Source organism: Anabas testudineus, chromosome 9 (assembly GCF_900324465.2).
Source record: "Anabas testudineus chromosome 9, fAnaTes1.2, whole genome shotgun sequence".
Classification (NCBI taxonomy): Eukaryota; Metazoa; Chordata; class Actinopteri; order Anabantiformes; family Anabantidae; genus Anabas; species Anabas testudineus.
The window spans coordinates 21,318,984-21,342,527 of record NC_046618.1 but is presented as its reverse complement, the minus strand read 5'-3'; the positions used below and the strand labels follow the sequence as shown (position 1 = coordinate 21,342,527).

Here is a 23,544-nt window from a genome sequence, read left to right as displayed (position 1 = left end):
GGATAAATATGTACATGAGAAAACCTGGACAAACTGATAATTCTGTACACGTCGGCTGGCTGTTTAAACGTGCACTGCAGTATTTCTAATACACGTCTTTGTTGACATTTCATTTACGAAGTCAAACATCCAATAGACTTTTCAGTCTGCTGCTCCAGAACAAAGGGAAACAGGCAGCATTGATTAAATAGCAAATCAGCAGAACAAAGTTGGAAATATTGTGTCTTATCTGACATTTCTAACTAGATTTGTATTTATATGACCCTCTTCTTTGAGAAGTGGAAGTTCGTAGACTTGTTTTTCTCTATGGTTCTTTCTGCAAACCATCCACCACGAGCTGAATAGATCACTAAATTGTGTAAAATCTTGGGTTCTGTTTGGTGTGTTGTGCACTGAGGTACAAACATGGTCACTCCGTATTAGACTCAAAGATCCAGTTTGTTGTGATGTATCTGAAGTGGCCTTTAGTCTGATGCCCAGCTACTGCACAGTAAAGCACTGCAGTCTCTCAGCTGGTTCTAGTAGATGAAGTACAGCTGCAGAGATCGTACACAAACACATACTTACAGTACACATAATCTCATTCTTCTTCTCTGTCCTGTTCTACGACACCCCTGAGTTGTTACACTCTCTATATTCACCTCAACACACTGACACAAAAACACCACGGTCCTGACAACTTTCCTGTCTCCTTCCCAAACTCGGCCATCTGTCACTGTCCGACTCTGGCTGCCGCTCCGCAGGGAAAAAGTGCATCGACAGCCTGAAACGCCTACACAACGCTTCATACAGTAAAGGACGATCAACTGGGTGTGTTATGAGATGAGACTAATTATTTTATTAGAAATAGTTGTTTTAATATTCCCTAGCAATAGATGTTCTAGCTCTATTCTCCTTTTAGTTTTAGTTTTCCGCCTCTCTGATAAGGTCACATAATATTATAACAGGATGAGAACACTGACCTTTAAGTTGTGTGGATTAGCTAAATGTCAGAAATGTGAATGTAAATGAAGTGCAGCTTCAACCAAAAATTGACCACTTAGTGTTATTTAATATGTGAGCAAATGCAGGGGCTCTGCTCGCACAGATGGCAGAGTGTCACGATTATTACTACTGATACTTGGCAGCGACAGATGAACGGCTGGTGTTATGTTTGCCACAACACTGGAAAGGAGTGTTAGATCATCTACAGTATCTCCTATTTAGACTAAATATCCACTAAAATGGATCAAGGCTGTTCCACTAGCTTGTCCAAAATGAATCTGTCTAATAAAAAAGAAACTGAAGAAAGGGGAATGACGACATGCAGAACAATTCAGTTTAAACAAATAATTCTGACTTTACTTATACACAAATGTTTTCATTTGTGATCCAATGAAAACCTAAAACTGAAATCACAGAAATGGAGCCTCGAGTTTACTGCTATCCTCCTTCAGCTGCTCCTCCATAATCCAATGACAGCAGCCCACTGGACAATGAATTATACATCTCAATATGTGCTTTCTAGATTAAACATGCATAGCACATCAGCTGTCATGCAATATTAACAGCTAGAGCATGCAGAGAGAGAAAGATAAGTCTCCGTGTGGGACATCCAGTGGAGGTATAATTACACAAAGTACTCAAAATGACAACAACACAAAAAATGAAATAAAATAAATGAGGACTGGGGGAAAACCTAGACCTAGTGTTTTCTACTATTCAACATCTGGATGTTCTGTAACTACTCCCTAAAAACAAAAGTCCAACATCAGGTCCAAACTGTTGCGCAGGTCTGAACTCTGGCAGAAACCCAAAGCTGATATGAAAAGCATTAAGTCATTGCATAATGGATGCCTAAGAGGCCAATGTGGCCTATGAAACAAAAGGAAAATAAACAAAGCAAGAATAGGTAAGGCTGTGATGTCTGGTAAATGGGATTCAAATTGAGGCAGATCACATCCCAAATGCTGCACTGATATCGACTCCTCCAGGCAAAAGAAAACCTGAAAAAATAAAAATGACCTGATGCTGACCTGTGACAGACGAGCTACTGCAGCCAAGATTAGCTTAACTTTGGGGGAGGCTCAACATGTTACTAGGATAGAAAACAATCCTGGGGTTATGTCCCCAGTGGACAAAGGAAATTAAGTAATGCAAGTAAAACAGGTTCAATTTCTGCTGTTATGCAGATAATACCAAGACACAGAAACTGTATCTACTAATAAAATAATACATTTTATGTGTTGGACAGAGATATTAAATCAACAAAACTAAAATTGAGGTTTACACATTTAGAAATGCCAGACGAAACAGAAGCCAATAAAGCTGAGGTTTTGAACACTTTTTAATCCTCCATTACATGAGCTGACAGGGACTCCCTGCAATCTCTGAGGTCAAACACACTCACATCCAGATAAGATGACTGAATCTGGTCTGTACTCCTTGCGCCTCGTCGACTCTCTATTTGATCCTCAACAGTTTGATAAAAGTTCGTAGCCTGCAGCTGTTGGAGCTCTCAATGAGTAACTCAACGTAGTCATGAAATGTAAGAGTTTAGGACTTATAAGATTTCACTGAAGTATTATTGTGACCATAGAAATTAAATCCATAATTGTCTTATTGTCATGTGTTCATCAGTCTTCTACACAGTCTCTCTCACTGGTGCATGCTCATGTTGAGCAGCATATTACACGAAGCAGAAGAAATCGTAAAGTTTCCAAATAAACAAACTATTGCTGCATAAATCCTACTGTAAAATGACTGAAACTCATGAAAAGATGATCAACAAGCTTTCGAGTTAGGTGTCATGCTTGGCTATTTATGCTTAAAGTCAATATGATAAGGTCAATATTTGGAATATTAACATTTTTTATGTTTTCATAAAATTATTAGAGTGCTGGTACACTTATATGCCCAAGAGGTTAATGGCAAATATGAATTCCAGTATATAAATGATACAGAGCTTAAAAGCACTCAAACAGACAGATACAGACCTTAAAGGGTATAAGACATTGAAAGGTAAAAAGGGTGATTTGTTAAAACTATGAAGTCACTTAAATGCAAATTTAAGGTAGGTCAAGAGATTAAATCAATTTCAAAGATAAAAAGGAGGAAACACATTAAGATTTATAAGCTTTAAACTCACAGAGGGAGAGACTGTAGAAAATAAAAGGTGGTTTAGCTCAGTATCAGGAGGGAAGCTTCATAATGCATTTCTGCAGATTAAATCCAGTTTAAGCTAAAAAGCCGTCATCAGCGTTTCTACTTTTATTAAGAATGTGTGTGTAAGAAACGAGCAGTGACTTGCTCGGCTGCTCGAGCAGAAAATTAATAACTCACCATACAATTAAGCCATTATTCAGAGAGAAATATTTTCAGATTGTACAGTGTGAGTCCTGTCATGTATGCTGTATATCCACTTCATTCAGGGTGACATCCCTCAGAAGACATAAGATACAGAAGATGCTTTACCACTATTGATACACTATTTATTTCATTAATCAAAATACAAAGAGAGGCTGCATTATGGTGATGGAAACAGCTGCTTTCACAGTTACCTGCAGTGCCTGAGATAATTTACAGCTCTAATCTTGCTGCTAAAACTGTAGTGTGCAGGGAGTCAGTGAATAGAACAATACATGTGGTGACTTACGTTGGTCACAGCATCGATGTTGGCTCCAGCCAGGCAGAGATGTCGCACGACCTCGAGGCTCCCGTTGTTAGCAGCCAGGTGGAGGGGAGTTCTGCCATGCTGGATAAAGAGAGAAAAATGAAGTAGCACCACATTCACAGTCTACAGTTGGGCAAACAACCTACAAAGGGAGGCACTTTGGGACTGTGGCTACTTTACCGAGAAGTGGGCGGCCAGTCAAAATGACCCCAAGAGCACAACAAACACTCATTAATGACGTAAAGTAACAACGCAGAGTGACCGCCAAAGATTTGAAGGCATCATTGGAACTGGCTAACATCTGTGTAAGACATTGAACTAGCAGCGTGTCTATGGCAGGACACCACAAAGGAAGCTTTTCCTTACTAAAAAGAACATTGCTGCACGGCTGAAGTTTTGCAAAAGACAAAACACAAATGACAAATTAATGTAAAAAACTATGAAATTTCACATTTCACATACTTTTTCTTGCCATTTTATAAGTACTATAAGTCTTCTTTGGTGACTTTGGGTTTTCAGTTTGTATTTGTTCATATACACACACAGTAACAACAATAATTACAATACAGAGTGTTCCAGCACTGGGTACACATCAATATGAGCTACATTATTTTTTAAATGTATTTCTTGGTAAACATCACTCCTATATCCTGGCTTCTCAGAGCTTATATTGGGATGTGGAAGACTGGAATGACTTCCTGGCCGTTCAAGGAGCAATCCTTTAAGAGACTCAGGATGCAGTTATAGTCTGTGTGAAGAACCCTCACAGGAAGAGGAAAATATCAATACTCAGTACAAAAATAAGGATCCTTGAAAGCCGCATTTCAATCAATTCATGTTTGTCACAACTTGAAAAAACAAGAAACCATTCATCCTATTTGATTCTGCTGTAAACAAAACAGGAGACGTTTTCAATTCCACCCTTCTCATTTTTCTCCCCAGTGACTTCAGCTGACAGTGAAGAACAGCCACAGTTATGTCTGATATGCGCTTTAGTTAGGCTTTAAAAAATACATACAAGCAGAAAGCCAAAACGGTGAATAAATCAGTACATCTCAGCAGTGCAGTCTACCTCGAATACACTTCACTTCACTGTACTACGTTTGGAAATAAAAAGAAGAGTTTGGTATGCAAAAGCTGAGAGGCCGAGCAGTGTCTGAGAAAAGCAATCCCATCGCAGAATGTATTAAAATGGATGGTGTCAAAATAGAATGCGAAATCACCAAAGACAGAAACATGTGTGGGAAGTCGTGCTTGGCAGAAAGGCAAAGCAGGATGGGATCTTCAGTCAAATATAAACCAAATATATGCGAGACGTTCTTTAAATGTCCAGTTAACCCAAACAGGAAAGCTGCTTTTTCAAGGCTTACAGACAACACAATACTGACTATGTTCTAGTCTAACTTACGGTCAGTTTTTAATTTCAGCTACGACCACCGTTGGCAGATCTACATTAAACATCTTTACAAACATATTGAATCTAGATTAGATTGGCTCATACAGCAAAAATCCTTAGACATCAAATTAACACATACAGAAAATCCCTTTAATCCCTGTAATATGTTTGCTTTCCCTGTTTATTCATCCCACAATTTGGCCTGTGTGCTATAAAAGCCTCTACTGTTTTGGGAAGATTTTGGAACCTGGCCACGGTGATTTTCTCCCATTAAAACACAAGAGCATGAGTGAGGTCCAACACTGATGTTGGGAAATAAAGTCTGGCTCACTGTTGCTGTTCCAGTTCATCCCGAGAGGGATGGATCTGGTTTAGGACGGAGCTCTGTGCAGAGCAATGAAGTTCTTCCACACCAAGCTGGGAAACTATTTCTTTATGTGCTTTGTTTTGTCTGAGCTGTACAAATCTCTGTGCAACCGTTTCACGTCTGCCTTTAAAAGCATTTACTTTTTGTATTGACTATGACTACAAAGTAGTTGGTTTCCTTAGTAGTTTTGAGGTATCTCTCTGAGATTCATGCTTATTCATACTCACTTCATTCATGCTCGCATACTATAGAGGTGAGGGGAATTTCATATACAGAGCACATCTACCTACAGACCTCACTGTTTCCTAAAGGGGGGAATTCCAGAGCTGGTTAGATATATTTAGAGTTAAAGTTAAGTGATTGTCCTTTTTTTATTTTGGTGAACTGTGCCTTTAACAAATGCTGGACTGTAGCCTGATATTAGTTCAGTGTTTAGAAGTCAAAGACTGGACCGATATCAGGGAGTGGAGGTGATAGGAAGATGCTTTCCTCACCTTGTTGGGAAGGTCGAGGGTTGTCTTGGCGCTGCAGATCGCCATGACGATTGGCAGGTTTCCATCCTTACAGGCAATGTGCAGCGGTGTGTTGCCATGGCGATCCTGCTTGTCCACATTGCACTGGTGTCTCAGGAGGCAGCGGACCACTTCAACCTGACACCTCCTTACAGCCAGGTGGAGCGCTGTGTGGCCGTCCTGAACACACACACACACACACACACACACACACACACACACACACACACACACACTCACACACACAACACACAACACACAAACACCAGATTCAAAGATACAGCTCCTGGTTTTCTATCAGACTGTGACCCACAGAGGTGACTGAAGCCCGTAGGCTTCTGTTATGGTTTATTGTTTCTATCTTTTAACTTTCAGCTACATGGGCACCCTGAGGGCTTAACGTTAATGTTAGTTATTACGTCTTCCATCAGTTCGCTGAAACCCGTAGGACATGTTTTTACTCATTTTTCAGTGTGCCCTGTTGACCACACTAGTTTAAGTCTGTTGGGAGAAACCAGATGGGAAAACTAAGGCAGACCCTGAAGCTGAGAGAATGATCAGGGTCTTGAAAAGAGATTCCCTACCAGAGCAAGGAGTGAAATGTTAAGTGGACTGATGTGTCTAGTTTTGGTCTAGTTTTCTCACACAAAAAAAGACAGCTAACTATGTTGTGCATCTATGAACTGATTAAGTTTATCACCTTGTCGGTTGCTTCTAGATTGGCCCTGTGCTCCACCAGACACTCCACGATGTCCACAAAGCCCCGAGCAGATGCTGTCAGCAGCGGACTCTCGCCCTCGCGGTTCTTGGCATCCACGTGGCATCCTGCCTGACAGAGCGCTCTGGATACAGTGGAGTATCCGTGCCAGGCGGCACAATGCAGTGGGGTCTCCTGCTCCTGGGATCAAAACATAAAATGCACAAAAATGAAGAAAGCACTCTAATCAAATGCAGCATATTGTTGTGAATGTGTGCATGTCCTTACCCTGTCGGCTAGGTCTGGGTTGGCCTGGATGCTGCACAGGTAGCTCACCACGTCCACGTTGCCATAGCGAGCTGCCACGTGAAGAGCAGTCTCTCCCGACTGCAGGAAAACAGAAAATGTCAGCTGTTCAGCATTTGAAAAACAAACTAAATTAAAAAGAACTATTTATGTGAACATAAAGTACTTTAAAGTACGAAATATCAGCAGTGAACGCCTATTCCTGTTAGTCAGTGTGAGTCAGTAACTTTCTAAAACTTCCACTTAGACAAGACATTTAGATTTTACAGTCCACTGTACTGCATGCAGACATTAAAAATTGATCCATCAACTCTAACATTATGGCTGCCAGTCAGAGCAAAAGCTTGTTAGCTTATGTGAAACAACACCCAAGACACCTCTTGTAGGTGAGAATTGCTCAAAATAACGTCTAATGGGTTTATGTTGAGGGGGGGAGGCGTTACAGATCTATTTATTTAGAGCGACTGTGTAAAAACTCAAAGGAAAGGAAAAATTTGCCTTCTATGGAGGTGTTGAAATGGCTTTCCCCTTTTCATAAGACGATTAATTTAGCTACACGCAGACACCTCATCCTGTGATTTCGGAGTTATAGTGTAATAAAGTTAGATAAAACCTTAATGATCCTTGGACAGGAACTAGATAATCATCAGGACAGTGCCTGGAGTGAAGATTAGCTCTGCTCTCGTGGAGGAGGACTCTGCTCACAGTCAGGAGAGGACACCGACAGAGGGAAAATGATTGAAGAGATTGGAAAACGCTTTTGGGATTTTGGCTCCCTGAGCAAGCTCTGTGATGGAGGCTACACCGGCATCAAAAGCAAACACACCACGTAACCCGTCTTTCTCGCCAAGACCAGTTTCTATAGCAACAGCAAATCAGCTGATAAAATGTCAGAGTAACTGGTTTTCTCCCCAGGTGTGAGATGTGTGTGTGCGCGTTTCTGGAGAATTAAAGCGGGTTGATGAGGTGGGAGTGTGTGAGTAGATAGCAGATTACAGAGGGTGGTGAAGTCGAGTGAGTGTGTGTTTTTCTGCATGTATGTTAGTGTTAAAAAAAAAAGGAGTCACTAGATTCACCTTATCTTGGACATCCAGAGGGCATTTCTTTTCATGAAGGAATTTCAGGGTCTCGACATGGCCGTGTCTCGCTGCGTAGTAGATGGCATTGGCTCCACTCTGAGGAGGGAACATTTGGGGATTTATTCCTGACCTTTACTGTAAAAATGAAGCTCTTGTGGATTGTGCCTGCAGCCAAATGATACGAACACATCCTCCCAAAATACTATACACCATATTTCTGTCATAAAACTATTTTGAGGACTTGCCAGCATGCTGCTGCCTGGAGATGCACTAGCCAAATTCTTGCGAAGTGTTAGCTAACTGTAACAATTGGCAAGTGTGAAAGCTCTGTGCATTTACAGCATCTGAGTCTGAAAAACATATACCTATATAACAATTGTATGTTATTTTATTATTCTAAACTGTTTAGAATCATGAATTCAGTTAGATTAAAACACCACTGATCATATCATCAGAATACCAAAACATATTTTAGCCTGTTGGCTTCTTAAAAAAATGTTTTCAGCAACAACCTCATGTTGGATTTCGGGTTTTTTTAAACTAATATGGCACAAAGAGTAAAGGGTAATGGAGTTTATCTGACCAAGTAGTTCTCTGCAAAATGTATACTTTCTCCCCTATTTATTATTTATCCGCTACACAGAATATGTGTCAAAGCAGGTGTGAAAACAGGACTATTTATAAGTATACAGATGACACTGTTATTGTTAGTCTGCTTCAGGACAGTGAGCAAAGAGCAGCCTTTGTCAAGTCTTTCCTTGTCTAACAAACAACATAATACAGTAATTGTTAACACATGATGTCACATCTATCAAAGGTCAGAAAATTATATGTGTACAATCTTATACTGTGCATATTAATTAATGAATTTGTGATTGGCCCCAGTCTTCTAAAATCCTCTTCATCATCTTTTACTCATGGTCTTAAGTCACAAACTTATATCTGAGACAATAATGTTGAAGTAAGTCTAGTTTAAGGAACATGCACTTTCACAGGTTCACAGGTTTTGAACAGATGGTTGGATTAGTAATAGAGTCCAACTTTTCAGAATATTTAAATTATATACCACAGTAGCATCTGCTAATTTCTACAAGCAGCTGCAGCTCAGTTCAATGCAAGAACTCCACAGATACCTTTATCTATAGTATAGGTCTGTCACATTTTTCAGGCTTCGTTACTGCAGCTCTGATTATTTTAATGCCCGTCTATTAGACTCTACAGATCCCAGTCAGAACAACACTGATTAGTCCAAACACATGAGGGTTCACCTTGTCATGGGCCTGGATGTCTGCGCCTTTTCTCATCAGAACCTCAATAATCTGAATGTTACCACCACCGGCTGCAATCAGAAGAGGAGGAGTCCCATGCTGCAATGCAAACACATTGTTATGTTCAGTTTTCAGTGACCATGATCTGTTACTTTCATTTTTAATTTACTAAGAATGGCGCTCTACACCACAATCTGACAAAATATGGATGAGAAGTAAGAAGAGGATGTAAGATGACAAGGTTACATTTTCTGAACCTGTTCCAGAAGTTAGAAATCTGGCAATTACCAGGACTCAAACTCCTTTTACATTCGTTATTAGCGTCTCTCAGACTCTCTGTGACTGACTACACTCATATTCTCCTCCTTCTTTCCACATAGTATTGTTACATCCTCCCTCTCATCTTTTCCTTCCTGTTTCTCTTTTTTATACGCTTCACTGAGTTTAATAATACCACACATCCCTCATCACCCATGAGCTGTCAAAAAAAGTCCCTAAAGCAGCAAGTATAATGAAAATGAGGGAGTTGTGTCTTAATATATAACTCACCATGAGGTTGATGGTATAAAGCAACAACAAAAGAAGATGCACTTCAACTGTTTGCCATACTTAATAGTGAATATTTAATTAATACAAACACATAATTAATTCTATTCGTCAGTACAATAAACTACAGCTTACAAACTGTTCATGCAGGTAAATCAACACCTCTCTAAAGCTACAATAACAAAAACATAATCTTCAAAAAGGAAGTCTACATTAGTCTTAGTTCATTGTAGCTAATTAACTGCAGAGTGAGAGTGATTCTTTTAGATTTATTTTTTTAAAGGGAGGGTTCATATAAATGACAAACCGTTTCTTTTGAGGCTGTATTTAATTTGCATTTACCAAACACGCTCTGCTGACAAATTCAAGATTTGGACATGAAGTTGACATGTGTTTTATAGACATATCTGTGAATATCTCTAATTTTTAAATGTATTATTTTGATTTATTAAATGCACGGTTAATATTTACAATCTCTGTCTGGTTTTGTTTTCTTTTTTGTCTGTTTTATTTTGGTGGGAAGACTGTATCTAGTGCTCAGTCTCACGCAGTCATCTTGATCACCGTCTCTTTATGTTCATTCAAACACACCAGTAAGACACAGCATCAACCACCATCTGTCTCAGGAACAAACTTTGTGTGCAGTCTTAAATAAACTGGGTCGCTGACAACACAAAATTCAATTTGTGACCTTGTGATCAGGAACTTCCATTCAGTCTCTAAAAGAGGCAGTGGTGCTTGCTGCAGGGTAGAACACCCTGACAAATGGTTATGAGATCCCTGACAAATCAGCTGATAAATATGTCTACTGGTGGACTGCAGCGCATGCTGTTGTTATATTAGAAGGGTTTATTACTTCAAATCACGAGGATGTAAATTCTGCAAAATTTGTTTGGGTTTCTTTAAAAAACAGGAACAGTAAACACTTTCAAAATAATACATCAGAAATTAAAGTAGTAAAATAATATATTATTATGCAGTTTTTGTGTTTGTCACCTTGTTTGGCTGGTTGACGTCGTAACTGTTCAAGGATCCAAGCAGGTGCTGCAGACCGGGCACATTGTCGTCGTTTATGGCATGGATGATGGCCTTCATCACAAAGGAGTCCTCCTCATCCTAAAAGAGTGGGAAAGACATTTTTTATTGAACTGTTTAATGTGAGATGTCATGCTATGACTTCTTTCTATCACATGCCTGCCTAAGGCCTTCTTTCATACATGCAGAAATCCAGCAGATTTTTCTTTTTCATCTTTGCATCATCTGTAGTTTTGTTTCAAAGCAAATCAAGCCTTTTATTTTTCCTGTCTGGGATGTGTGACCCGGTAACCTTCAGCCTTCAGAGGTGGCTGGACGACACAGAAATCGGCTGTGACGCTCCGCTGCACAAAGAGATGAAGAGGAGAGGGGCGGGGAGGTGAGGAGGAGTGGAGACGAAGGCAAAGCTGATGCGGCGTTTGCTCAGCCAAGCGTGATACTCCAGCTACATTCCTCTACATAACCTCCCTGCTGCGAGGGCCATGACTAAACCCTCGCAGAGAGACACAAACACAAATATGTGTGAACAGTGAACACACTGCTCAGGATTCACTGTCAGCGCAGTGGTTTGGGATTTTCATGTTATAAAAATTGTCATTCATGACACAGGACGATGTGATGTTACCTACTGGCCTTATTTTCTCTTTGATGTGTATTATTTCTGGAACAGGCTTCTAGCAACAAACTGCCAGTGTGAAAAAACATCACCAGCAATAGAAGAAAGTAAGAAATACTGCTGATGTAGTTTCCCTTCATTTGATCCTGTGTGTGACATCTTTGCTTCTGTATCTTCACACACACACACACACACACTCATTTTTTTTTATTTTTTTTTTAAACACAAAAAAATGTTTGATATCTGGAACAAAAACATGCAGACTTTTTAAAAGATCAGCAGCAGGAATGAGTAAAACTCTTCTCTCCCTCAAAATGTTTTTTGAGGTATTCCTTGCTTGTTACCTTAGCTTGCTAACTAAGGGACATTAACCTGTAGTCATCCTTTTCTCTGAGTTTCTCTTGCTGTCAACTGACAGGAAACCAATCAACATACATTGTATTGTGTTGTATTGTTCTAGCTTGTCAAATGTAACAATTTGTGGATCTTGCGATTTATCACCCTATTGTAAAGTGAAGATTTTTGGTTTTGAATTGAAGGCATTGCACTACACTCTCTGAATCATGTTCACCATACAACTGCAAAGTGGGACTGAGTTAAACTATGTATATCTTTATTTTACTTTATTGAACAGACTGAACAGTATACCTAGGGGTTCTAGTACTCCCCTATGAGAGAGACCGCCTTAGATGAATATTGAACTCTTTAGGCTATATCATCTGTACAAAAGATAATGGAAAAAAATATCTTGACCAAATGTACAAGACAATAAAAACAAAAATCAATGTACTCTTAAGCCTTAAATTCACAACAGCAAACAACAAACTGAAAAACAAAACAAACTTCTTCTTAGGAAGAATTCTGCAACTACATTATGATAATGAAAAATAGCTTTTATTCATGCTTCTACAAATCACATAGGTATTACAATATTACAATGTTAGTAAGTTAAATTCACTACTGCTCATATAGCTGTAATATAAATCCTACAAGGAGCATGAATATGAAAATGTGGTAAAAATCACTTATAGTACCATCATAACTCTCCTGTAGCACATTTTAAACTGAGGGTTTCAATAATGAAAATAATCATTACTTGCAGCCCTGATATTTTTTATGTCTCACTCGTGCTCTTCCACCCTCTGACACAGAGCGTCTAAAGCTGAACACAGACAACTTCTCAGTAGATCATTTACAGAGCGGGAGCTGCACTAAAACCCACCTCTGTGGTCTTTAAGCACTCAGCCCTGAAAGAGCTCCGCAAATACAGTAAAACGATGATGTATTGGTAAACTTGAACTTGTAAATGTCAGCCCATGCCGCAGTTCTGCTTGTGGACTAGAGGGGGAGTAGCATCCTCAGTGTGTTTTCTACCTGTCAACTCACCTGCGACACAAGGAAGTTGATGTGTAATGTTTGATGTGTAATGCTGTGACGACAGAGCAGGACTGGCCTTGGCCTGCTGCTAATGTGCTGTAAATGATTAAGCCTCTTAAAGACACTAACGTTTCCACATCTCTTAGACTTGTCATTATCAACTAATGAACACAGAAATACCATACAAAGCTTTGTTACGTTTATCTTATATTACAACTTGATCATTTACAAGACATACAAAAGCCGCCTTCTCTGGAGGAACATTCCTCCAGCATGACCTGGTTTTCAGGTTACACACACTGAAATTCCTACACCTGACTTGTGGCACTTGAAATGAAGACCATGTCAATCACATGTAGGAACTCGAGATTCACGGAGGGACTGCTGAGCTGAAAATATCAGAGATACTACCTCGAGCTAGGGATCTTAATACTTTAATAAAAGAAATCTGAACCTCATTAAGTTGCCAGTCTCCAGCCAATTACTTTTATTTAGCTTTTATTAAAAATAAGACTGTGGAGATAACAGCAATCGTTTTCATGTTGGAGATGCTTTTCTCAAGAGCAATTTAAAGCCTTGATAGTGTAAAAACCTGCAACATCCAATTAACTGAATGAATTCCCCTCCATCTGGAGCCATTAAGATCATTCCTGCCTGTGATGTGCTTCAATTGTTGTTCTTGAATGAGTAGAACAACAGGTAGGATGTGTGCGTTCATGATAGTTCAGTCAATACACAGTAGTAGGTTTCGAGATCTTACCAGAGTATCATCACTGCGAGCCACACTTATGTTGCTTCTGGACAGGAAGGAGCGGGACAGGCGGTTGCATAAAGAGATGAGTCGTACAGATTGCTGCAAAAGAGAAGGATAATCGTTCACGACCAAGTTATTTTAAAGGGGCTATCAACATTTTTCGCACAGCATGTGTGTGGGGTCGTTGATAATTTTATTGATATGAGTTTATAAGTAATTGATCACCTTAGGATTGTTGTGTTTTTCCACTAAGCTAAGGGTTAACACCACCTTGCAATTATTGGCAAACAGATTTAAGAGTTAAGTTATGAAGGCTTACTAATGGTACTCCAACAGATTTTAGTCTTGAGCTGCAATCTGGTTCTCCGTCTTTTGGATTTAAACTCCACAGAATCTGGCCTCGATTACAGTTGGATTTTAATTGGTGTATGGTGAAATGTTTAATAAACTCTCACAGACTTTTTAAAAACCACTTTAAAAACAAATCACATTTATACTTGTTGTGCTTTGTCATATTTTGCAGTCACTCCTATTGGAAATAAACCAACACAAAGTCAAATCAAGGTTGTTACAAAGCCATAAGCTGCTGGCTGCCAGACTCTTACTGGAAGCCTGAGCAGAAGACCAAGACGTGGCATGACAGCACTGCCTAACCACCACAGATAAACAATCCTAAAACTTCTTGCAGTCTCGGAGCAGTGCTGGGTCAGCTCTGATGAACCAAAACTGACAAAGAGACGACCGCTAAAGCAGCACTGGCGGTACTTCTGATGGTTATGGTGAGCCTGCAGCAATTATGGTGTCGCCAAAGAGTGTCTGAGAAGGTTTTTGGGAGGAAACTGTCAAATTGTTTCATTGTAATGTGCAGTGATTTATATTTCCTTCAACTTGAGTGTGTAAAATTAAACACTTACTTTCCATTTTCTTCGGGCTGCAAACTTCTTGAACTTTTCCATGTTGACAGCCGACTCCTTCCTGCTCAATGCTTGTTGAGTATCTTTTGGCTGATTTTGCAAACACAACAAATATTTTTATTGGAAAAGGTTTATGAGAATATTCTTGGCTCTTCTAACGTGGTACAGAAACAGTTAGTTTGCTAACATTCAACTTATAAGCTCAAACCATTTATATTTAAAAACAAGTTAACAGTAAATAAGAAAGATTTAAATTAAATAGAGATCAGTCAACTACAGGGAGGCTAACCTTGATCCAGGGGTGCTGGAGGCTGTCCTGAATCGTCATTCTCTTTCTGGGGAGAGAAAATACATAATAACTAAGAACAGAGAGAGAACTGTTTGTGTCTCTGTGAGCGTCTTCAGATATTAAACAGCTCCTGATAAGAACCAGTCTCATTCAGTGCTAAAAATCCCTCTAAAGAAACTATAAATTAATGTCAATTACTTTTACCTGCCATCACTATATCCATGAGCAATGTTTGGCATAAAACGTTTGTGGTTAAATAAATAAAGTCTTTAATAAATAAGGGCTGGTACATTATAAAAATATAAACACAAGTTTTGCCTCAAGGTGATTTTCTGTTTACTGGTTGTAATGAACCCTGAAGGATTTTTGTTTGTTTGAAATCTTTTAAGTTTAAATTATATTTGCAAAAACAGAGAAGTGATTTAAATAATAAATAAAAACCAGCCTCCTATTCATAGTCAGAGACACTGATTGCTGCGAGCAGTCTCTGAGCAAGTTGAACAAGGGATTATTCAACACAAACACAGCTGTGTGCAAATGGATAAAAGTAAAGTTTCGCTCCCATTTAGATGCAGAATAATGATATAGCTGTGAATATTCCACTTTATTATAAAATCATCTTAATTATTTCTATTTAAACTCAACAGTAACAGTAAGTGTGATGAATATTCGGCCATGTTCAGACAGCTCCCAGAACTCTTTGTTTCGGATCAAATCCACATAAAAGATACTGACCTTTGTTAAACTAAAGCATCTCACTTCTCTTCACTGACACCTAGTTAGAGTACTGAAACAAACTACGGGAAATATCTGAGAAAACATTAATTACTACAATTTGTGTAGCAAGTAAGATTATTTAATCCAATCCAACGCCAGCCTTGCTACACAAAGATTATATCAAACTATTATTAACAGTTTCATGCCTGAAACATGAATTATTTAATTTACACCTGACATTAAGTCTTAAACTAGTCTGAGAACTGATGTGGTTGAAAGTACAGACACCACTTCCTTCAGCCCACTGCTACATCCCCTTATCACACTGGCTGTAAACTAACAATGAAAACAAAAAGACAATGTTTAGTAAATGTTACAGCGTGTTCAACATGAGCCGACAGTTTAGTTCAGTAAACACACCACTTCCTCCTGTTCACGATCACATCCCTGTTTCTAACTATTCCAACACAGGTGTGTTCAAACACACTTTAGTGAACGTAAGAACTCATAAACCATCACTCTTCCTGCTTAAATAGCAGTGAACTTAATGTCTAAGCAGAGTCTTGTAGTTTCTCTACATCGTATGTGAGGAAATGTGCCGTTGGCATTGGTGCATCAGTGAACAGTGTAGTCCAGTGTAATGCAGAACATTATTAAAGTGTGTCTTCTTGGAGATTATCTTCATTAATTTTCCTGGCAGCTGAGTGGATCCATATCTGCTCACAACGTAGATCAATTAAAAGCTGTTCCATGTTGATTCACTACGTCTGGAGATTTCTAAAAGGCCCATTAGTTGAAGTTGGTATAGTTAGTCTACCCTTTTGCTCGCTGCCTGATTAAAGCAGTCTGTGCCTGCCCTTCACTGCCTCTTTTTCTACTGTTTCAGCCTCTCAATGAAATTAGCTCTAAACCTACACCTTCACCTCTGTTAGTCCCCACGCTCTTGCTCCATTGTTCTGGAGAAGCAGGTGCAATTATGAGGAGGAACAAAAAGGAGTTTTGATGGCAGTTAGTGTCTTTAAGTGGAGCTGCACATTCAGTTGTTGCTAGAGCAACTCATTTACAAGAAAAGAGTCTAAAAACAGGAGAGTTTATGAGGAAACCTGCAGAAAGCATGTTTTACATTTTCTTGTCAGCCTTTGAGGGTCTTTGAAAAAACAGAAATATAAGAGCCAAAATTTAATAGGTGATAAACCTATGAAAGTTTCTTGTCAATCAAGGGGTGCCTTGATTTATCATCATTAGGCTCTGTGTAATGATCTCTCCTTTCATCTAGCCGCACGTCTCAGCTGATAATAGTAGACTGGTGAGTGTCTGCAGCCTTTGTTTTGCACGTGCTGTTGCAGAAAGCCAATTAAAATCTGGTTGGCAGAGTAACTGGAGTTTTCCAGGAGAAATCTACCTCGGAAAATCAGGTTTCTCTAAACCACTACCACGATTACAGAAACCATGTTTCCTGTTTATATGACACTTAGGAAATCAGCTTTCTTGAGAAAGCCGACTGTAACCCGGTTACTTGAGTGAATATCACAAAAGTCACAAAGGTCTTTGTTTACAAACTTTTCTGGTGCCAGGAGACCTTTGTGCTTTACTCTGTGTGGTAGGATTGTACATTAAATACTTTTGAGTTTTCTCCAACCAAACAAGCAACATGTCACCTCAAGCATTTCTGTCACTAGTAGATGCTAACGATTAATCACAAATCACCCATTTAATCCACAATAAAACATGGATGATGATACACTCAATCTAGAGATGTTTCAGCAGAGCAAAAACACAGTTTTAATGTTTCTTCCTGAAGCAGATTTTAAAATGTTGGAAATGGAAAGACAGAATGATACATACTTGGGGTCTTTGACAAGAAGCCTTGCTATGAAATCTTTGGCCAGGACACTGGTGTTGCTGAAGAATTCCTCGTCAAATGTGTAGTCAACGGCCGACACGTTTGCCAACGTCTCCTGCTTGTTGTCACCCAGGAATGGAGACGCACCACTGAGACTGAAATACATGTGAAAGGTTATTGATGAGGTTCCAGACCAATATTAGTTGATCAATCTAGTGAACTGGGAAATTTATTAAGTGAAAAATTGCAAAAATTGAAGCACTGCATCTTTTTGAATACCTATCTTCTTTGTCACTGGATGTTCAGCTCTACATTTATGCTTTAATCAGCTCAGCAATTTCAAAACCTCCCATTTAATCTACTTTAATAGTAGCAATGCTTGTTCATCATCCAACTTGTGGCTCCCAGTGGCTCTTGTAATCAAAAGGAAAGGGAATTCATTGAATTATCAACACTCTTGCCGTTGATTATTCTTCTAAATTGAAACGGAGACCTTAGTACTCTTACTGTGATATGGGGAATGTGATTACAGAGCCGCGTAGCAACTAATGGTGACTCATTATTCAAGCTTTGCTATGAAAATGAAGTGTTTGGTGTGTGTTAGTCAAACATTGTCCAGGACAGCCAGCTGGACTGCTCTAAGTTGCTACGAAAATGTCTGAGTGGGGGGGTTCAGCTGAACACACTCAAAAATCAGCACATAAAGTGATAGGATAATATTCCCAACGTGCAACAAAAGGCATTTCTAATGCACAAAATCCAGTCATGCATGTTAACGCAGCTGCAGTCTCCTGGAACCCGGACCGTTAAACCAGTCTGTGACAAATCCTGGGCTTCCTTCTTTTCCTGCTCATCAGCACCATACACCAATTAACATGCCAGCTGAGGCGAAGGAGATCAAGCTCAAGTTGAGTGGAATTGTATGAATTTATTGACAATATAAAGGCGCAGCTGCACACGACAAACAAGTAATTAAGGCAATTCTTCACAAGGTCGGGCAATAAAAACAGCAGGAAAGTGTTAATTCAGGGTTCTGTAGCAAAAATGTATCCACCGATTTCCTAAAATGGCTCCCAAATGGGACACAAAAAAGCATGATAAACACATTTTATGCTGAAACAAACCTGACTTAACAATCTAAAACCCAAATTAGGACTCAGCCACTGGCTGATTCATGACATTTACCCAAATGATTTCAGGTTACATTATCTCAGACAAGGCTTTCAAATTGTTTAAAAGTGATAACCAGTTGTGTCTCTTGCTACGGGACTACTAAGAGCTGCCGAATGGAGCTTTTATCACTTGTTGGCAATTGGGTCATTAGTCATGCAGACATTAAAAGAGAGGAGATGCTCCTAAAATCACTTATTGCATTATGCCTGGTCATTTTTCCCCCCATCTCATTGTTTTTAACAACAGGAGATGAACAGTCAATGCACCTCACTGTTGCTCTGCTGTGATAATAGGCAGAGAAGAATCTATTTTCTACCTTTCCAGGCAGAGCAATGACAGCTGTGTGGGTGGGCAGCACAAAGATCATGTGTGTGTACAAGATATATGTGCACACAGGCAGATTTGTGCATGTTTAAGATTGTGTAATGTAAAGACAAACGTATGCATCATCTCAAATCTCCATAGCACCTACACATGACTGTTATTAAATTAAGTGTTTATTATTTGTGGCTTATTACGTAACAAACATATTATGTTTCTATTGGCATTTAACATTATCTTGTTTTTTACCTTGCTGTTTTTTGGCAAAAGCTCTCTACATGTTTGTGTGGGCTAATGCACCTAATGTGCACTTTTGTGTTTGGCTTTGTGTAGGAGTCTCTCTGAAGGATGAAGGTGTGCAGGAGCTCAAAAAGAGTGGTAGCTGGGTATGAAGAGAGGACAACACATCATCAGGAGCCAACTGCAGTTGATCTGTAGGCTGCCGAGGGCACAAACTTTTCACTCGCTGCTGAATTAAACTGTGCCGACGTGTCTGCAGGTGATGAGAACACTACAGACGCTGGATGAATGAAAGCTCTTGGTTGTATAAGATGATGGTAACTGTTTTAATAATTAGTTAGTTATTGAATTATAAAGCAAAACAGCATTTTAACATCACTTATTATCAAATTCATTTTTAGAGTTTAGAGAGAGAGGATTTTAGATTTTATTAAACACTAATCTGACCCTGTAGACTGTCATTTGTTGGACTGAAATGAGAAATATCTAATCAGCACTTCTTCTGAGGTTAAACCCACTTCATTAACTGCATTACATTCCAACAAGATCACAGCAGACTTAGTAGACCTTGGACAAAGGCCAGAATCACTTGGCTATATAGGCCTCTAGCAGCCAAAACATTGCATTTTAGAGGTCATTATTTTGACATTTTATTTAAAACAACGGCACAAAACTGGAATTTCTCCCTTTTCTTCGCAGTGAACATTAAAACATTAAAAATGCCATTCACAGCTCAAATGCTTTTGTGATTAAACCATCTAAAAGCAAATGTGCAGTGTTTTAATGTGTGTGTGTGTGTATGTGGTTGGGGGGGGGGGGGACAGCAGCTTGTTTACATTCTCTCCTGAATCACAGGAAGCATTCTCCAAGCTGTCAACACGGCAAAATGAATCTTTTGCACTGTACACTGTGTGACCTTGAGATTGAGATTGCAGGTACTTTCCAGTTTAAAAAAAGTCTTCTAAATCTTATTATTGTGAGAAACTGCATCACCAAACTTTTTAGGAAATGGATAATTTGAGTACAAGATGAAATCCGTCCCCATGGCAGTGTGACTGCTGAAGTGTTGAGAGAAAATGTTTCAGCTGAGCTGCCCAAAGGGGTTTGAAAGTGAGAGCACATATCGCTGCAAATTAAAGTAGGAAAACCTTGACAGACAAGATAGGAGAAAATGGTTGAAGAAAGCACAGGCAGTGCCAGATCTTTTACTTATGTATAAGCAGCAACACCACAGTGTAGGAATACTCATTTAAAATATGACACGAATAAAGTACAGCAGTATTACCATAATAATGTAAAGTGTCAAAAGTATTAATTATGCAGATTGGACCATTTTAGAATAATTTAGATGACTGTATTATAATTATTTATGCATTTGTGTGGCGTACATAACACTTTGCTGATGCATTTATTTGTAGATTAATTTGCATTATTAATCTAGATGTGCTAAGTGACTAGTAACTAACATTTTAAATTAATGTTGTTGAGTAATAAGATTTAATGTAGTACAATAGAAGCAAAAAGCAAAAAAAGCATAAAATAACTTTTCACTACTGACCCCAGGTGGGAAAAACACTATTATTGTAAAAGTGGATAATGGCTGATGGTTTTTAAATGATTATGTATCTTAAAAAACCAATAGGTTAAAGAATGGAGAAATAGGAATACAACTAAAACATAATTACAGAATTTGTTTCATGTAACTATGGAATGGAGGGTGCTTTTGTGATGCTATCCATGACTGATATTGGATATAAAAAAAAAAACAATAAACGTTAAAGCAGAAAACAGTGTCTATTGGAATGACATTAACTGCAAATGCACTCAAGAGGCAGTTTAATATTCTTTGTTTCTTGCCGCAGGCTGTTGCATTATTCACAACAAACTGTGCTGTGGCTGCTGAGTGGCCCAGCAAGTTCAACGAAACAGCGGGGTCAAAGGGCATTAGCTGCTTTATGTCTCGACAAACATCCGACAAACAATTATGTCTAGCGAGTGGTGCCGTTGTAGATGCTACTTACAGAATGTATGTTATCACACCAACGCTCCTGGACAGAAACAAGGAGAGAAAAACAAAGAAAAAGGACATTTTTTTAACATGTGCCAATTAATCTTGTCTCTGCATTTGGACATCAGGCCATTATGCCAAACATATCAGGCTAATTGCAGAGCACACATATATATATATATATATATATATATATATATATATATATATATATATATATATATATATATATATATATATATATATATATATATATATATATATATATTTACTCACCACATGTCTGCCTCCAGGCCCAAAGGTTCATAGTTGACTACTTCTGGAGCTGTTAGGAAAACGCACAAAACACACAATTATTATTATTACTGAACCACAGACTAACTTCACCTCTGCCTTACTGACCATTTAAGGATTTTATCTTCATCTGTCGTATTGAGCTCAGTTTAAATTCGTTAGGATTTTACAGGACACCTTTTTTTTCTTTTCTTTTTTTCAAATCAAACCTGCTCAAACTGTGATTATTTCTCTTCTTCTTTCTTGTCACATGCCCATCCAATGTGTGAAACTAAAAGATGAAGATGGGTCAGTACATCCTTTTCTAATGAAATTTAAACAAACACAGTTTCATATTAAACAGGAATTCTGTAAGGCAAAGTGTTCATATTAATGGATTTTATTATTCCAATCATTATCTTAGTCCTACTTAGTGGATAATCATGCTCTAACAGAGGCTAAAAGCAAGAAGGAAGCAGGAAACATAATGTTGCCTGCTACTTCAGCAATGTTTTTCAGTCTATTGACCCCATTCAAGTCTTTGAAAATACTTATCAGCAATGCTGTCTGTAACGTGCCCATGGATGTACAGGAAACCATCCCTCGGCTACTTTGATACTGAAGAAAGCTTACGAATGTAATGAATTTAAGGCAGGTTTAGGAGCATTGTCTTAAAAGAAATATGAAGTGAATTAATGGACCTGTATTCACAATGAACATAATGAGATGTCTGTGGGCAGATTTGACTCTCAGGATTGAGTTATGACTCAGAGATGGAGGACGACTTTGACAAAAACTGGAAAAATCAGGGGTGGAAGGATTTAAGTACCTTAATTTGCTGTGTCAGAGATAAAAGTGGCAAATTAGTGGGCAAAATGATAATAACTAGCTAGCTACTTATTGCCTATGAAACTCCCAGTTATGCTGGAAAGGTAAAATTAAATAAATAAATACAAATCCTACAGTAATTCGTATTTGCAACATATTTCAATGCATCTGCCTAATAGTTACAACTCTAATCTTGTTTTCCAGCTTTCCAACTCATACATTTAGCTTCCGCCTTTTGATCTTTATTTAGACCATTTGACAGATGACACCCTGCTCAACTAGGAATTGGCTCAGGTTATCGCCTGGATAGTGGGTAGTGGCACTGGGCAAGAGTAGACTGGCAGGCTGATGCCTGCCTGAGCAAAGGGGTAGGTTAGGGCAGATGGGACAGAGCCACAGGTTGGTCTATATGGGTGTGTGTGTGTGTGTGTGTGTGTGTGTGTGTGTGTGTGTGTGTGCGTGCGTGCGCGTGTGTTTATGTTGGCAAGAAGGAGCCGTTAATCTCCAGGCTATTACAAGGTCTCTCTCACTTAGTCTCTATGGCACAGTTGGCACCTGCTCTCACAATACGAAACCCCTGGGATAAAGCCAGAAAAACAGGGTGGTGCAGTGAGTGTGCGCGAGTGTGTATACAGTAGATGACACACAACTGTAACAGAGAATGGGGAACGTGTGTCTTTAAGAAAACACATACACAAACATGCACACGAAGGTGGGATACTGACCAACAAACTCTGGAGTTCCAAAAATGTTTTTAAAATCATTTCCAAAATCTATCTTGTGGGCCAGGCCAAAGTCAATGAGCTTGATGCGTGGGTGAGGTACTGAGCGGTTCAGCAGCATTATGTTCTCCGGCTGAAAAGAAAGAAGAAACAGACAGTTAAAGGAGTGAGACAAAAAAAATAAAGGGGAGACAGGGAGGACAGACAGTAAAGAGAGAGGTGGAGAGATAATATGGACATTTCTAAGACTCTTTCCTCACCTTTTATTTCAACGCTCTATTAGCATGGAGTCGCTGTGGCGTCATGATTTTAATAAGGAAAAGTTATGATGCTAACAGAGATTTTACAAGACTATTTCCCCCCCAACATTTTCTAATGGAAAGCAGACTAAACCATAACTAAACACAGCTTAATCATCAGTGTAGGACTGTGTGTGCATGGCAACATGGCAGTGAGCAATAGAGCCAGACACAAAACCAGGAACAGTCTGCCAGGAAGGAGGCTCATCAGCCATGGAAATCCCATGCAAAACACGAGTAAAAACCTCTCGAGGAAGAGAGAGAAAGAGCAGGATGGCAAAGATGTGCTCTAGGCAAAGCCAAACAACAGAG

At 39.0% G+C, this 23,544-nt stretch overlaps 1 protein-coding gene across 1 annotated transcript in view; it reads right to left on the bottom strand.

Annotated features, from left to right (window-relative positions):
* The window catches only part of dapk1 (death-associated protein kinase 1), a 67,893-nt gene that overhangs the window by 12,364 nt on the left and 31,985 nt on the right, over window positions 1–23,544 (bottom strand). The window contains exons 5-18 of the mRNA XM_026343638.1: window positions 22,937–23,066; window positions 21,387–21,435; window positions 21,124–21,150; window positions 17,371–17,523; window positions 14,809–14,854; window positions 14,520–14,609; window positions 13,612–13,704; window positions 10,820–10,939; window positions 9,278–9,376; window positions 8,007–8,105; window positions 6,913–7,011; window positions 6,628–6,825; window positions 5,910–6,107; window positions 3,635–3,733 (exon numbers count right to left, since the gene is read on the bottom strand). Coding sequence (XP_026199423.1) covers window positions 3,635–3,733; window positions 5,910–6,107; window positions 6,628–6,825; window positions 6,913–7,011; window positions 8,007–8,105; window positions 9,278–9,376; window positions 10,820–10,939; window positions 13,612–13,704; window positions 14,520–14,609; window positions 14,809–14,854; window positions 17,371–17,523; window positions 21,124–21,150; window positions 21,387–21,435; window positions 22,937–23,066 — 1,500 coding nt within the window. The remainder of the gene's footprint in view (window positions 1–3,634; window positions 3,734–5,909; window positions 6,108–6,627; window positions 6,826–6,912; window positions 7,012–8,006; window positions 8,106–9,277; window positions 9,377–10,819; window positions 10,940–13,611; window positions 13,705–14,519; window positions 14,610–14,808; window positions 14,855–17,370; window positions 17,524–21,123; window positions 21,151–21,386; window positions 21,436–22,936; window positions 23,067–23,544) is intronic.